Source organism: Phacochoerus africanus, chromosome 8 (genome assembly GCF_016906955.1).
Source record: "Phacochoerus africanus isolate WHEZ1 chromosome 8, ROS_Pafr_v1, whole genome shotgun sequence".
NCBI lineage: Eukaryota > Metazoa > Chordata > Mammalia > Artiodactyla > Suidae > Phacochoerus > Phacochoerus africanus.
Window position 1 is genome coordinate 117,289,217 of NC_062551.1, and position 14,902 is coordinate 117,304,118.

Below are 14,902 nucleotides of genomic sequence, written 5' to 3' on the forward strand. Positions count from 1 at the left end.
TATATATACATAATGGAATACTACTCAGCCATAAAAAAGAATGACATAATGCCATTTGCAGCAACATGGATGGAACTAGAGAATCTCATACTGAGTGAAATGAGCCAGAAAGACAAAGACAAATACCATATGATATCACTTATAACTGGAATCTCATATCCAGCACAAATGAACATCTCCTCAGGAAAGAAAATCATGGACTTGGAGAAAAGACTTGTGGCTGCCTGATGGGAGGGGGAGGGAGTGGGAAGGATTGGGAGCTTGGGGTTATCAAACACAACTTGTAAATCTATTCTAAGGAGATCCTGCTGAATAGCATTGAGAACTTTGTCTAGATACTCACGTTGCAACAGAACAAAGGGTGGGGAAAAAATGTAATTGTAATGTATACATGTAAGGATAACTTGATCCCCTTTCTGTACAGTGGGAAAATAAAATAAAATAAAATAAAGAAAAAAGAAAAGGAAATAAAATAGAAAATATTTGACTGTGGTTAAAAAAAAAATTCTTTCCTATAGAGTAAATAAAAATTACAGTAAAACTATTTAACCACATTTCTGAAATGTTATGTAATGTGCATAGTGAATGCAAATTTTTAAATTAGGAATAGTAAATACTCATTGTAATTATCCACAAGTGATATTTTATACATATGTAAAATATTTTAATTTGGTTTTCCTTAGTTTTACTTTTAAAATTTACTATTCCTTAGTTTTTATATTTGCAAAATTTCTGTATGTTTACAAAAATATAATGGAAAGGGTATAACATTTCCCTTTTTCTTTGGCTGCACCAATGGCATGCAGAAGTTCTGGGCCCAGCGACTGAATCCATGATACAGCTGTGACAATGCTGGATTCTTAACCCACTGAGCCACCAGGTAACTCCAATATTTCCCATTTTTATTCTTTAAAAATGTGATTATAACCATTCCCAGAGTCTATTCTGGTTAACAGAGGTATGATGGTAGGTTTGCAGTAGTGAGAATGTATTCCAGTCTCTCTGGACTGGTTTACTAATTTGTCCATCCATGAATTTAAGGTCCACTTGTGCTAGCTATTTCCCATATATGAAAAACCTTTCTTTGAATGTGATTACTTACTAAAGGCTGCCAGGCGTTTTAGAGACCACGCAAATGAGTAGATGGTTCAGTGTACACCTAGTCACACTCTAACGGTGAGTGTACAAATAGTATATATAAATGATGGAAACTGATGACATGCATTTCTAAAGATTACTGAGCTTTGTCCTTTTGCGGCCTTATATTTGTACCTAACTGTTGGATGCTATGGGGTCCCTATTGTCAATTTATAACATGGTAATTTAATTGATGGTGACTTCTAAATTAGAAAAGGATGTAACTGTAATCTCAGGAGATATTTAAAAGAGGGGAATGATGAATACAAAATGGAATTACAGTTTAAGAATAAAATGGGAATTAGAAATCATTTGTGGCTTCGTTTTTTGACTGAGGCATAACTGCTATGGTCATTGACACTTAATTGCTTCGTCCTTGCAAAGAAATAAAATTATACCAAAGGGCCTGGTTATTTTTATCTTATACTATGCAATTTTTACTTTTAGGCTCTGGCAAATTTAAAAACAAAATGTAAACAGAAAGTAGAAAGAAGAATGGTGGGAGAATTCATTTGACATAATGAGTATAAAGTCTAAGGAATACTGTGGGCTTTGAACCCCAAAGCCAGTCTCTTCAAAGTGGGAGTAACTGAGTTACAAGTTCACTATCAAGCAATAGATGTCAGAACCTATGATTCTCATTCCTACATTTAAATACTAGACTAGTCTGTCCATAGCAGTACTTTTTAAAGAGAGTATTACCACTCCTAGGGGACATTTAGAAAATATATAGCAGGACACACAGGCATGAAGTGGGTGGGGGATCAGCTTAAACGGAAGCTGTGTCATGTTTCAGGTGGTCTCAATCAACTAAGAATTATCCCTGTTTCCCTGTGAATTTTAAAAAGTCTCACTGGATAGTTTTAAGGTAAAAACCTGAGCTTAAAGTTTAATTTCATTTTGGGTATGAACACAAAGTTTTTGTGCATGCTTTAAAATATATATCAATAAAACCATAAATCTCTTAGAAGAGAACATAGGCATAACACTCTTTGATATAAATCACAGCAATATTTTTTGGATCTGTCTTCTAAGACAAAAGATATTAAAATAGAAATAAACAATGGGACCTAATTAAACTTAAAAGTTTTACACAGCAATGGAAATCATTGACAAAATAAAAAGACAGCCTATGGCATGGGAGAAAATATTTGCAAATGATATGATTGATAAGGGGTTAATACCCAAAATATATAGATAGCTCATACAACTCAATATCCAAAACTCCCAAACAACCTGATTAAAAAAAACGAGCCAAGGACCTGAGTAGATATTTTTCCAAAGAAGACATGAAAATGGCCAACAGGCACATGAAAAGATGCTCAATATCACTAATTATCAGAGAAATGAAAATCAAAACAACAATGAGATACCACCTCGCCTGTCAGAATGGCTATCATCAAAAGGGATACAAAATAGCAAGTGTTACTGAGGATGTAGAGGAAAAGGAACTCCTTCTACACTGTTGGTGGGAATGTAAATTGGTGTAGTCACTATGGGAAACAGTATGGAGATTCCTCAAAAAACTAAGCATAGAACTACATATAAGCTAGCAATTCCATCACCATAACCTATAGTCAGTAGATTGGCTTTTTTGAACATGGGTGAGCAGACCCAAGTTTGGCTCAGTAGCAGTATTTCTGTTTTAAAGGACTGGTAGAATCCACAAGTGAATCTATCTAGGTCTTTCTCTATGAAAAGGCTTTTAACTTCACATATGCATGCAATGGTATATGGAATGGATGGTCAACCAGGACCTAATATACAGCAAAAGGAAATCTCAAAATTCTGTGATAACCTATATGGGAATGGATATGTGCATATGTATAACTGAATCACTTTACTGCACAGCAGAAACTAACACAACATTGTAAATCAATTATATTTCAATAAAACATATATATATATATATATATATATATATATGTCAAATTGTCTCAGGAATACACTACCATGTAAATCAAGGCACTATTGTGCTATGTTTTGTTTGGAATTTTACCTACAGTTTTTCACCATTTGGAAGGTTTGTGTCACCAAATGCTGTGAGCTACCACAATACAAATGTATAGAGGAAAGTCACAGCTGTTGCCTCCTCACTGATCTGAGGGACAGGGATAAGCAGCTGGTGACTTCATTTTATCTTCTAGTGATGTGCAATCCCCACATTTCCACATCAAAGCACATGTTATTTGATTCTATATTATGTGTTAAATAAAAAAGTAATACTTACATTAAAATCAAGGCATTATACATACATATTTAAATTGTGAGCATAGATAATTTATATTAACCACAAATTGCATTTTGGGACCTAAAAGTGGGGCATTTTGAGGTGTTTATTATAAAAAAGAAATGCTATTTTCGAGAGGTTTAGGAACCAATGGTTAAGAATCAAAAATTCCTGGAAGTTAAAGCAATATTTTAATAGGCATATGTTTATAAAACAAACAGTAATTCCTTATTTTTTTTAGGAATAATGTATAAATTAAGGGCATGGACCTTATATGTATCATGAGCTTTTAAAACCTTACTGGTTTTTGACCCAATTCTTATAATTTATCCTAAAGAAATAACTGGCAAGGTATCATTCTACAGGCAAATTATGGTAGAAAAAAATAAAATCAACACTTAATTTTTAGAAAACACTACATGACAGGATATTAAGTGCTTTGTAAAAATAATCTATAAGCATACATAGGGATACAGTAAATATCCATAACATTATGCTAAATGGAAGGATACAAAATGATACCGTTTCCTTTTGGGGGGGTGGTTGCATATGGGGCATATAGAAGTTTCCAGGCTAGGGGTGGAATTGGAGCTGCAGCCACAGCCACAGCCACAGCAATACAGGATCTGAGCCACATCTGCAACCAACACCACAGCTCACGGCAATGCTGGATGCTTAATCCACTGAGAAGGGCCAGGGATCAAACTCACATCCTCATGGATAGTAGTCAGGTTCATTACTGCGGAGCCACAATGGGAACTCCCTATTTTCCTTTTTAAAGCAGCAAGTTTTGTATAGAAAAAGGAGTAGAAAGAATTATACTCTGAAACCAAATGGTAGACCAACTAGTACATTGTATTTCTTCTTTATACATTTCTATACTTCCTACATTATCAAAAATAAACCTGTTGTCTGAAAAGACTTTATTTTTAAATGTTATTATAAGCATGGTTTTTTAAAAGTACAAGGATTGGATCCAGGTGGCGCTCCATCCTGAGCAGCTGTGACTTAAAAGCCCAAAGCCTCAGTTTCTCTGCTTCATTAAAAGCCATGACAGTTACAAGAAAATAGGCTTGCAACCCCCATGACACAGTGCTACATCCATAAATATTTCTGCTGTTGCCGCTGTTATAATATGATTATGAATGAGGAAAATAAGGCCCATTACAGTTAGATGACTTAAGAAGTATATTCTATCTCAATTGCTTAAAAGTATATGTATTATAGAAGATATATAATACATTCCAGGAACTACTGTAGGTATTACTTTGCTTCTCTTACATAGTATAATTTCTCTTTTGGATAAAAGGGCCATGCTGAAACACGTTGGGACACTCAAAGGCCTAGTTTTTTTTTTTTTCTTTCCCTCCAAAATTTTCTAGACTGAAGCTAGATGTAGAATAAAAGCTGAAGGTAGTTGAGAGAAGAGGTAGAGGGATGCAGGCTTAAAGCCACAGAAATGAGTTTGGAGCCATAACTCAGTTACTATCACAGTGTTGCAATTTAAACATAAAATCCTATTGAAAACTACGTCTTTCAGTTATATATTTATGAAAGTTTGGAGTTCCTATTGTGGTGCAGCAGAAATGAATCCAACTAGGATCCATGAGGATGCAGGTTCAGCCCCTGCCCTTGCTCAGTGGGTTAAGGATCCAGCATTGCTGTGAGCTGTGGTATAGGTCACAGACATGGCTCGGATCCCACGTTGCTGTGGCTGTGGTGTAGGCCAGCAGCTGTAGCTCTGATTTGACCCCTAGCCTGGGAACTTCCATATGCTGCAGGTGCAGCCCTAAAAATAAAAACAAAAAAGATTATAAATTTCACCAAAAGGACATACAAATACAGAAGGAAATCTGAAAGAAAGAAGAGCTGCCTGTCTCAAAAACTGTCTTGACTGTGACATTTTAGATAGTTTTCAAATACATATATGACAAGATCAAATTCTGTATTACAATTGTCACCATGCTTATGTAGCCATATTTTCAACCTTTACACCTATGATTATGTTTCTTTTAGAAATATGCACACTCATTAGTACCCTAACAGAACAAAGGAAAAAAAATCATGAAGACAGAGAGGTGGCAGCAAATTCACTAGTGCTATCGAAAACAGTAACAGGAACTATGGGCTTACTAAATTCTTTTAGGTCTTGGGCTAAAGGTTTCCTGCTGGTTTGCTCACAGTGATTTTCTTTTTTAACTTAGAGATCCATCAGGTTTCAGTATTTTCCTCCCTGTTTTCTCACCTTTTAGTATGTTGCAAACAACTAACATGCCACTCCCCCCCCCCCATGGTGCTCTTTTCAGTGGAGTCAAAGGTGTCATATCACAGCCTACCATGGATTTCCCATCTGTCCCAGTCACTGAAAAAACCTGTCACCCCGCATTTATGCTGCATTGTCCTTCCTGAGTCCTGGATCTTCTGAGAAAGCCCTTGACCACTGGTTTTATGTGACCCTTTCCATAACACTACAAGCTAATTTAACTTGAAGAACTGAATAGAGAAAAGAACCCAAAGGAACCCTAACATTAATCAGAAACTTCAAAAATCCTAGGAATACAATACATGCCTTTCCTCAAAAAAAGCAACAAATACTTACCTGTGGAAGATAAATCACCAGCAAGTGCTAGTCTAATCTCTTTCACTTTCTGCCTCTGTCTCTGGTGAGATGAATAGTAACTCAAAATAATGAGATTTATTTGTTTTTAAGGAAATAGTAATGAAATAATATCTAAACAATAAAGATGGAGAAAAAGACAATCTTTGAATATGAACTGAATCACAGAATTATGAATGTGAAGTCTGACTTTGCCCACCTCTTTGAATTGCCAAAGTGAGAAAGAATCTCTGAGGTAGTATAAAAATTCCAGATTCTCATGTTAAAAGAAAAGAAATGCTGAATATATTCTAAAATGCATTGGGGATTGAACTCAGCTCTGTGCCCTCTGATTCCTGATGAGGCAGTAGACTCCTGCCCTTGCCACTGGCTTGCTTCAGGGCTGAGGCTGCCTCATCTGGATCCTGGTGCAGGTGGATATATGAAATAGAGTATTTAACACATCCATAATACCTTTCATGTTCATAGCTCAAAGACCTTTATAAAACCCAATTAATTCATCAAGTTTCACAAACTCTGAAGGACACATATAATTACCATGCTCCACGCAGCGAACCAGGAGCAGCAAGTAGCCAGACATGTGGCTGAACAGAATCTAGATTTTCATTGTCCAGTTTTTGAACTTTCATGCACCCACACAAAGGCAGGGGCACAATGAAAACTTTTTGAGTCACTGGAAGATTCTGAGAATTATGAGCCGGCTTAAGAATATGCCAGGAAAAGGATGATGACATTGCCAGCACCCAGAAGAACTCTGGTTCTCTCCACTTAGGCAAAGAGTGTTTAGATTCAATTAGGAGAACCGCCCCCCCCATCTCGAGGCTTTGGTGAAAAGTGCAAAATCACTTGGTAGAAGCCTTTGTGCTATACACCAAGTGAAATCTATAGAATTCATAGTAAGAAGAAACAGTTTAGATATTTTTCAATGTCTAGGTTTGATATATTCAAAAATACTAAACAGACACTACACTGGTGTTCACAGTACACAACCCATTCCCAAGACGAAGGGAAGAACTTTGGGGGGTTTGTAATCTTTTTTAAGCCCAAATCGAGATAAAAATGACCTGCTTGGGAGGAGTTGCTTACTGGGGAAACCTGGTTTGCTAGTTGTGGAAGAGTGCAAGAATCTCTGTGAACCAAGCAGAAGAGTCTTCCAACAGAAAACAGCACTGTCAAAAACATTGTGAGAAGAGGAGCCAATTATTTGTCTAAGGAGGTCCCTCCTGAACAGGGATTTTCTCTCAGGGAACATAATTCATGAAAAGGATCATGGTGGGATCACCAGTGTCAGCCTCGTGTAATATAAACATATACCCTGACTTGCCCGTGAAGCCCAGAGACCTTGTACAAACCATCCCTCTTGTCTGAGCCTCAGTTTTCCTTATATATAAATGAGACTAATGATACCTGCCCTTATGAGGTTGTTGAGAAGACTTCATTATAGAAAAAATTGCCAAGTGCCTATCAGGTTTCCAATAAATCACAGATGTGTTTTCTATCATTTCTTCCATATCTTCTATAAGTTCTTAACCCCTGTGAAGCATTTTAGGGCCTAGAAAGAACATTCCAATGTGGGATGATATTAGATATCCCCCATCCCCAGGTGACAGAGCCCTGTAATAATACATGACCACTATGCATGAGGACACGGAAAAATAAAACAGTTTATATGTGGAGTAGGGTCAAGAACCATTGGTTTCAACCCTAGAATTCCACCATTTCCATTTCTAGAATACTGATCTTTTCTCTAATGGACTTAGTCTGACTTTAAAACTCCTGTATCTGAGACAGTACAATTAAGGCTTCTTTATAGTTTTACTGATACCAATGCAATGACAGAAAAGTTAGAGCACTAATAAGAGTGGCTTTTCTAGAATTTTTTTATGCTTACCACATGTCAGGCAAATTGCTAAGTACCTAACATAAATCTATCATTTAGGGGTCTCACACATCCCCTGTAAGATGAGTAGAGTTATTGTTGTTATTTTACATATGAGCAAACTGAGGCACAGAGTACTAGAATAGTTTGCTAAAGGTCACAGTAAGGGTAGAGCTGAGAATCAAAATCAGTTGTATTTAACGCCAGAATGTGCAGTCTTAATCACTGTGCTAGGTGGTATCATACATTGAGCAATAACTTATTTAAGCAAGAAAAATTTTAGAGATATAATAATGATAAACTCTCAACCGAGGACATATATATGTGAATAAATATGTTTGGCAAAGAATGATTAACAAATTCAAAATTAGAAATTTCAAATCTATGTTAACTGAACCTAATATCATACTTTTTATGTAACTAAAGACTTCAACTTTTGCACTATTCAGAATTATTGGTGCATGCTATTTTAAATATAAACACATACTGTTAAAAATAAAGCCATTCTAAAACATTTTAAAATATGCTAAGCCTGGAGTGGAAAAAAATTTTTATTCCATTTTCTTTGAAGTGCAGTGGCTCACAGGAAAAACCGAACTGGGCTGATAATTTAGTCTCCTCACTCAATGAGAAATATGAAGCACCCATATCATTTGTTGTAAAAATAACTTAAAAGTCAGAATACAGCATACTCTACGTACAGTACTTAAAATTAGATGTTACACTTTAGTTCCTTATTATGGATATCAAGAGAGAGGGCTCAAGAGAAAAAGGAAACAGAGGAAGACATTCCAGACATGAGAAGGGGAGACAGATAGATGCAGATAAACCATGAGAACAACTGGGTGAAACATCAGTGAACAATGCACCAAAAAATACATACATCTACATGACATGGATATATGGCCTTAGAAAAGATGTGTAAAAAGATGGTACTTAATGGCTATATAGTAACTGATTTATTAATGAAAAAATAAGCCCAGGACATAGATTCCCACTGTTTTATATCCCTATTTTACAGCTTTCTGGTTTTCAAAGTTATGCTGAGTTTTCCACATTCCCTTCATAATCTATTGACATTCGGCAGTGGACCAGAGGAAATCAGAGAGGTTCACTTTCATTCAAAAAAAACCCACAATCAAGTCACTATCATAAGGCTCAGGCAAATTTACGAAACTATTATAAATGATCAGTTAGAGCCTCTTATTTAAATAAGTCATGAGCCTTGAGATTGGGTACTACACAGAATTATAACTCATTAATTTTACAATTGCACATCTTTCATCTCAGAAAATTTTTGTCATTGAATTCCCACTGATCTCATGGCCATTCATTTTCAAGTTTAAATTCACATCACAAAGACAAAAAAAAAAATGATATCTTTGTGGACTTCAAATCCATTCTGGAGAATTTGCTCTTTTCCATAAAGGAGATTAACTTAACCATACATGCTATGATCTTGGGGACCCCAAGATGCCTCAGTACCTGCTGTCTATCCAGACGCATCCTCTTGGCGGCATTTCTACTCTCACTCTCACAGGCGGAAGCCAAGATACTCTCTGCAACTGCTGAAGTAAGATGGGAAGGAATAGGTCGAGACTAAAAAAAAAAGAGAGAGAAAAAAACATGAAAGATTATTAACAGTATCATTAACAGATCAATGCTATTCTCAGAAGATCTCCTAGGATGTACAAGAGTATCCATTTAATTTCAACTGAACTGATTGCCATAGAAAGAGGAAATGGAAATTGCAAAGATGAATAATGAAAGCTAGTTAGAGGTTAAAGCTATAGTTCCTACACAGATTCCTTGTTCATTCCTGTAGTTCTTTTGTCACAAGTGTTTAGTCTGGGCCATTAAGCTGGAGTTTGAACAGGCAGTGGCAAAATTGCTGACTGGGTTTTGTAAGTAAAACAAGTCTTTTAATTCTCTTAGAACACATGACAACGCACAACGAAACAAAACAAAAGCAAGTGACAGGGCTGAAACAGTTGGAAAACTGACAGACACTCAGACTATGTCAAGCAATATTAATATGAAGTATTATGAATATTTACAGTCTAAGTTGTGACACAATTGATGTGAGTAAAATCTTTTTTTAAAACCTTACTTTTGCTTGAGAACAAACTAAAAAGTCAGGCTTAGAACAATTATGCTATAAGAAAAATTCAGTGTTCTAGATGTGAGATGTCTGTGTGTTCTTACATGCTTTGTTTTATTTACAAAATATGTGTTAATATTGTTAATCTAAGAGGTACATGTTGGAAATCCATCTTCTATGTAGCCCACATAGAAATTCATTAACCCCCCAACTCAGCTCCTAATTAACTACAAATTGTTTGTGATTCTCCATATCATTTGTGATAATCAGAAAAGTCTTCCATTTTTCCCCATAATTATATGCAAAATCATCAAACTGGAAGATAAAGTACTTAATGATACTGAACAGCTTTTTTAATTAAGATAAGCAAATGATAGATAAGAAATAACATAAAAATTAAACCAGATAACAACATATGAAATTACATAATAAAGGCCTTTTAGGAATCTATCACATATAATGGCATGCCATCTTAGAGTTTTCAAAGCCTCAGTCCAAAATGTGTATGGATGCCATACATGTTTATTAGAGGCCTCCAAATGAATAGAGATCTTTTAATTATTTTTTAAACGAACGTGAGTATGTGTTTATTGGACTTGAGTCATTTTGCTAACCCTGGGATGTATGATGTGTTTTAGCAAACTGAACCACAGCATTTCCAGCTCCAACGATATTCTAAAACAGCTAAATTCAGACCACAGTGTTTTAATATAAGCTCCTCAGTGGAATTTGTTTAGTGCAGAAAGAGACCAGGCTTTGACTTTATTTAACTAGGAAGCAATTTCTGCAGCCTATGCTCCCATGCTTCCACTTCCAAAGCAGCCTCTGGAGGCAAAAAGGTAGTAAAGGTATAGGGTACAGTCTCCACCTGCTAACCCTTTGAGGTGATGGACACTTTGACAGTCAAGCATTGGGATGTTTTAGAATGCTACTTTTGGTCAAAGAAAGAAAAGAAAGAGGCTCCTGAGATAGCCGGAAAAATTTTAAGAAGGAAATTACAAAGCCAGAACAGTGTGCTGGGAAAGAGGTGGGTTGAATGGGGTGAACATTAAAAAAAAAAAACAACAAAAAACAAAAAAAAAAATCATAAAGATATATATATATATACAATTTCAAAACTCAGGTTGCTTCATTTAATTCTGTATCTGACTGAGTATGGATAAGATATTCTCACTCAGAACTGAAATACAGTAAGCTGCAAAAAACAGTGTTTCATTAAAAGATGGTCATAGCATGGCTCAAATTTATAATCCAACCCCCATGGGAATTGGAAGTATAATGTTGTCCTTCTCAGTTGAATTATGTTTGGAATTAAAGTGTTAGAGGAAAAATGGGAATAAGAACACTCATTGTGAAAAAATAAAAATCATCTATTTGATGGTAGCTAGCATTATTCACATAGAAGTGAGAGTTCACATCTTTATAAATTACATCATTAGACACTCCATCTGGTTCTAGGGACTGAATTAACAGAAGCCAAGTAAAATATTAGCAGCCTCCATTTTCTTGATCTAGTTATTGATAGACACATGAAATCCAGAGACCTATTTCTGTTCTTCATTCCCTTTGATTTATCTATCTGGTATCTCTAATCAGAATCAGGAATATATAATGCTATATAATCAGCATTAATAATCTGATTAAATTGTAGTAATAAACACATACATTCCTTAAATGCCTAAAAGTTTACTGAACAAAAGAGAACACCAGGTAAAATATCTCTTTAACTAAAATAGGTTGAACTGAGTCACCATTCTGTACAGTAGGAAAAAAAAATTGTATTGGGGAAATAATTTAAAAAATAAAATAAAATAAAATAAAAATAGGTTGGTAGCATTTCCTTTCAAACTCTTTAATATTTAAAAACAAAGTGGGAAATGACTTTACTAGAACAGTATATGCTTGTGCCTAATAATGTATAGATTTTCCTTTTTGGAGAAAATGAAAGATTTGTGCCTTTCCCAGATACGTTGAATTTGTAGTCTCAGAAACTTGAATAATATCTTGGCTGAGTGGAGCTAAAATATTTTTTAAGGTCATTGGATAACCTAATTATTTCAAGATTTGGGGAAAAAAATTAACTTCAAGATAAAGCTCTTTCAAGTGAGGAAAATGAGTAGTTTCAAAGATATATGCTTAGATATGACCAGAAGTTAAAACAGCATAATTTTGAAAGAAGAGTTGGTCTGAGTTTATTGTAGAATCATAATCTGATAACTGTAAATGGCCACAGAAATCATTCAGTACAAAATTCTTCTCTATGAGTTTGAAGAAACTTTTTTGCCTAAGGACAAACTGAGCTAGACAGAGAAGCCAGGTTTCATGGCTTCCAATTCTCACTTCTTCCACTCTCCTAATTATGTTGCATACTTAGTACTTTCAAATAATTTATTATTAATAATATAAAATATTTTAGGAAAAAAATTCTTACATACAAACTGCTGGCTCAACTGAAAAATAAGCAGACCAAAGATAGCCCTTTATTTGTCTGTATTACAGTCAAAATATCTGATTCGAGTTCATAGGGCAGAATGAATGAATAAAATCTATATTATAGTTAAATCAATATATATGTGTTTTTCAAAGCATTTATGATTATCTTTAATACATAATGAAATATATACCTTCAAGGGGAAACCCAGTATTGTTCATTCTAAGCTAATTTTAAGGTAAATATTAATGATACCTAATTCATTAGAATGCTTAGATGTATAGACATGAATACAAAAGTCTTAGATTAATTATCTTCCAAACAAAACTTGAGAAAAGTACTTACATCACTTATATTTTAAAGAAAATCAAATTAAGTCCTGTATAACTTGTCCACAATCACAAAGCTATGATGTTGGAAACACCTGAATTCATATTTAAGTCTGATGATAAACTGGGAATAAAAACTCCCAGTAAAGTTTATTCTCATTTCACAACCAAGGCCTTGGTGAGTTTAAATAAAGCTACAGTTTTTTGTTTTTGTTTTTGTTTTTTACTTATTTTTAAAATTGGCTAGAGTTTTTAAATGCTACACATTCCTCCAGAGGGGTCCATTTACAGCTAACACCATCTTGAATTTAAGCAAAGAATGTATTGGGATCTCCCTAAAACCCTTCTCTTAAAGTGATCAAAATCTTCCTAGTCTATTTTCCTACTAATTCTTAAAACCTTCCTTCTTTAATAGCATGATAAAACAGAACTTATCTAAATTCCATCACATGTTCTAAACCGATGCAATCTAAATTCAAGGTTATACAACCAAAAGTGCCAAGAAATTACTGTACATGAAACATAATAAAGCTTAGTTTCATGCCCAAAATGAGAATGAGAAGCCAGGCAGAGTTCCTTCTCTCCTGTGAAGCAATCCTGGTAAAAATCCCCTTGATTCTAATACTGATAAGCCAGTAATAAATGCCAATGCTCCTCAATACACATGGGGCTGCTCAATGATGCTATGCCTGGTTATAAAATACTAAATATGAAACTCTTTTGCTTATTCTTCCTCCATAATTTGGCCATTATCTACTTCACAGCTCAAAAGTACATAGACCAAGAGCGTGAGAAGGAAATTAATTAATTTTGCTCCTTATAAAAACTATTTGATCACAGAGACATTTAAAACTATTATTTAGTCTGAGTTCTCCAATCTGTCTTCACGGGAACTCTTCTTTCCTTTATTACACTTATGAGTGGAGATCTCATTCTAAAGTCACCAATATAATGCCTTTCTAGCTGTGTGTTAAGGGCTGTAATCACAGATTCCACCAGGAATAAATGCTGAAGGGTCCCTCTTACACAAGTAAGAGTGGCCATAAAACACAAAAGCTTCCATCATAATAACTTGAGATAATATTTCAACCAAAAATCAAATGCAAAAAATTCAATAATTCATGGAAAACAAAACTTATCCTTCTGGTTGAATAGAGCTCAGTAAATCTGTATAATATATATCCTAGAAGATCTAAAAATAATGATTCAAAAATGTATATAATCATAGATTCTACATGATCTATACATAGATTGAGATTTGTTATCTAGTTCTTTCTTGGATGTGAGATCATGCTAACTAGGCTTCATTAATTATCTCTTCATAATTAGCTGTCATCTTCCACTGGGATGAGCTGATCTTTCTCCAGCACTGTTCCTATTGTAATAATTATCTATGCCCAAATCAGTGGTGGTTGTTTCATTAAACAGATGGCTAAACAGTCACAGGGAGCTTCTGGAGTTTAAAAAGTCACATTTTAATTGGGGACTTAAGATTTGATAGTTGTTGGCACAATGTAAATGTATCTTTCCTTACACATGCACGTAAAATCTACCACCACACCAACAAATTATTCCATTTTTTATCTTAAAACTAAACATTAGAGTCCTTTGAACTTTTACTATACATTTAAGATGCTGTAGGATTTTTTTTATAGTGTAAAAAAGTAAAAATAAATCAAGAATGTAAGCTTCTCTTCCTGGGTTAATGTGTCAATGCTCTAGACTCTTGGTGTTTAAGTAGAGTTTAATCAAGTATTTGACAAACCAGATTGAGAACAACTGCGACATCCACCTCAGATTTTAAGTAGAATGCGCTTTTTCAAAATAATTAAAGCAGTAATTCAGTAATCAGAGTTTAAGTAGGGTTCTTAATTAAGAAGATTTCTCCTATCTTGTTACTTTATAAAATACATAATTTAGAATTTTGCAGCTTAGATGATATGTATATTCATTCTATCACCCTCCAAATAGTATACTCCTCCTTAAACACATTGTTACAGTGCAAAAAGTTACAGTTCCCAAGAGATTTCTTCTACTGACCAGGTAGCTTCCTTTGTAGACATCAGTAGAATGAAGTAACTATTTAACAACTAAGTCAGACAGACCTGGATATTATTGTGAAATCATCTTCTTACAATCTGCCTTATTGATTTTGCTATTTAATTTCTCCAAGCCTCA

The 14,902-nt window shown here is 34.6% G+C and overlaps 1 protein-coding gene across 4 annotated transcripts in view; it reads right to left on the minus strand.

Moving 5' to 3' along the window:
* Positions 1-14,902, minus strand: part of NOL4 (nucleolar protein 4) — a 455,264-nt gene that overhangs the window by 96,506 nt on the left and 343,856 nt on the right. For all 4 annotated transcript variants that reach the window (XM_047791744.1, XM_047791746.1, XM_047791747.1 and 1 more), the window contains one exon: positions 9,349-9,462. In XM_047791744.1, coding sequence (XP_047647700.1) covers positions 9,349-9,462 — 114 coding nt within the window. The remainder of the gene's footprint in view (positions 1-9,348; positions 9,463-14,902) is intronic.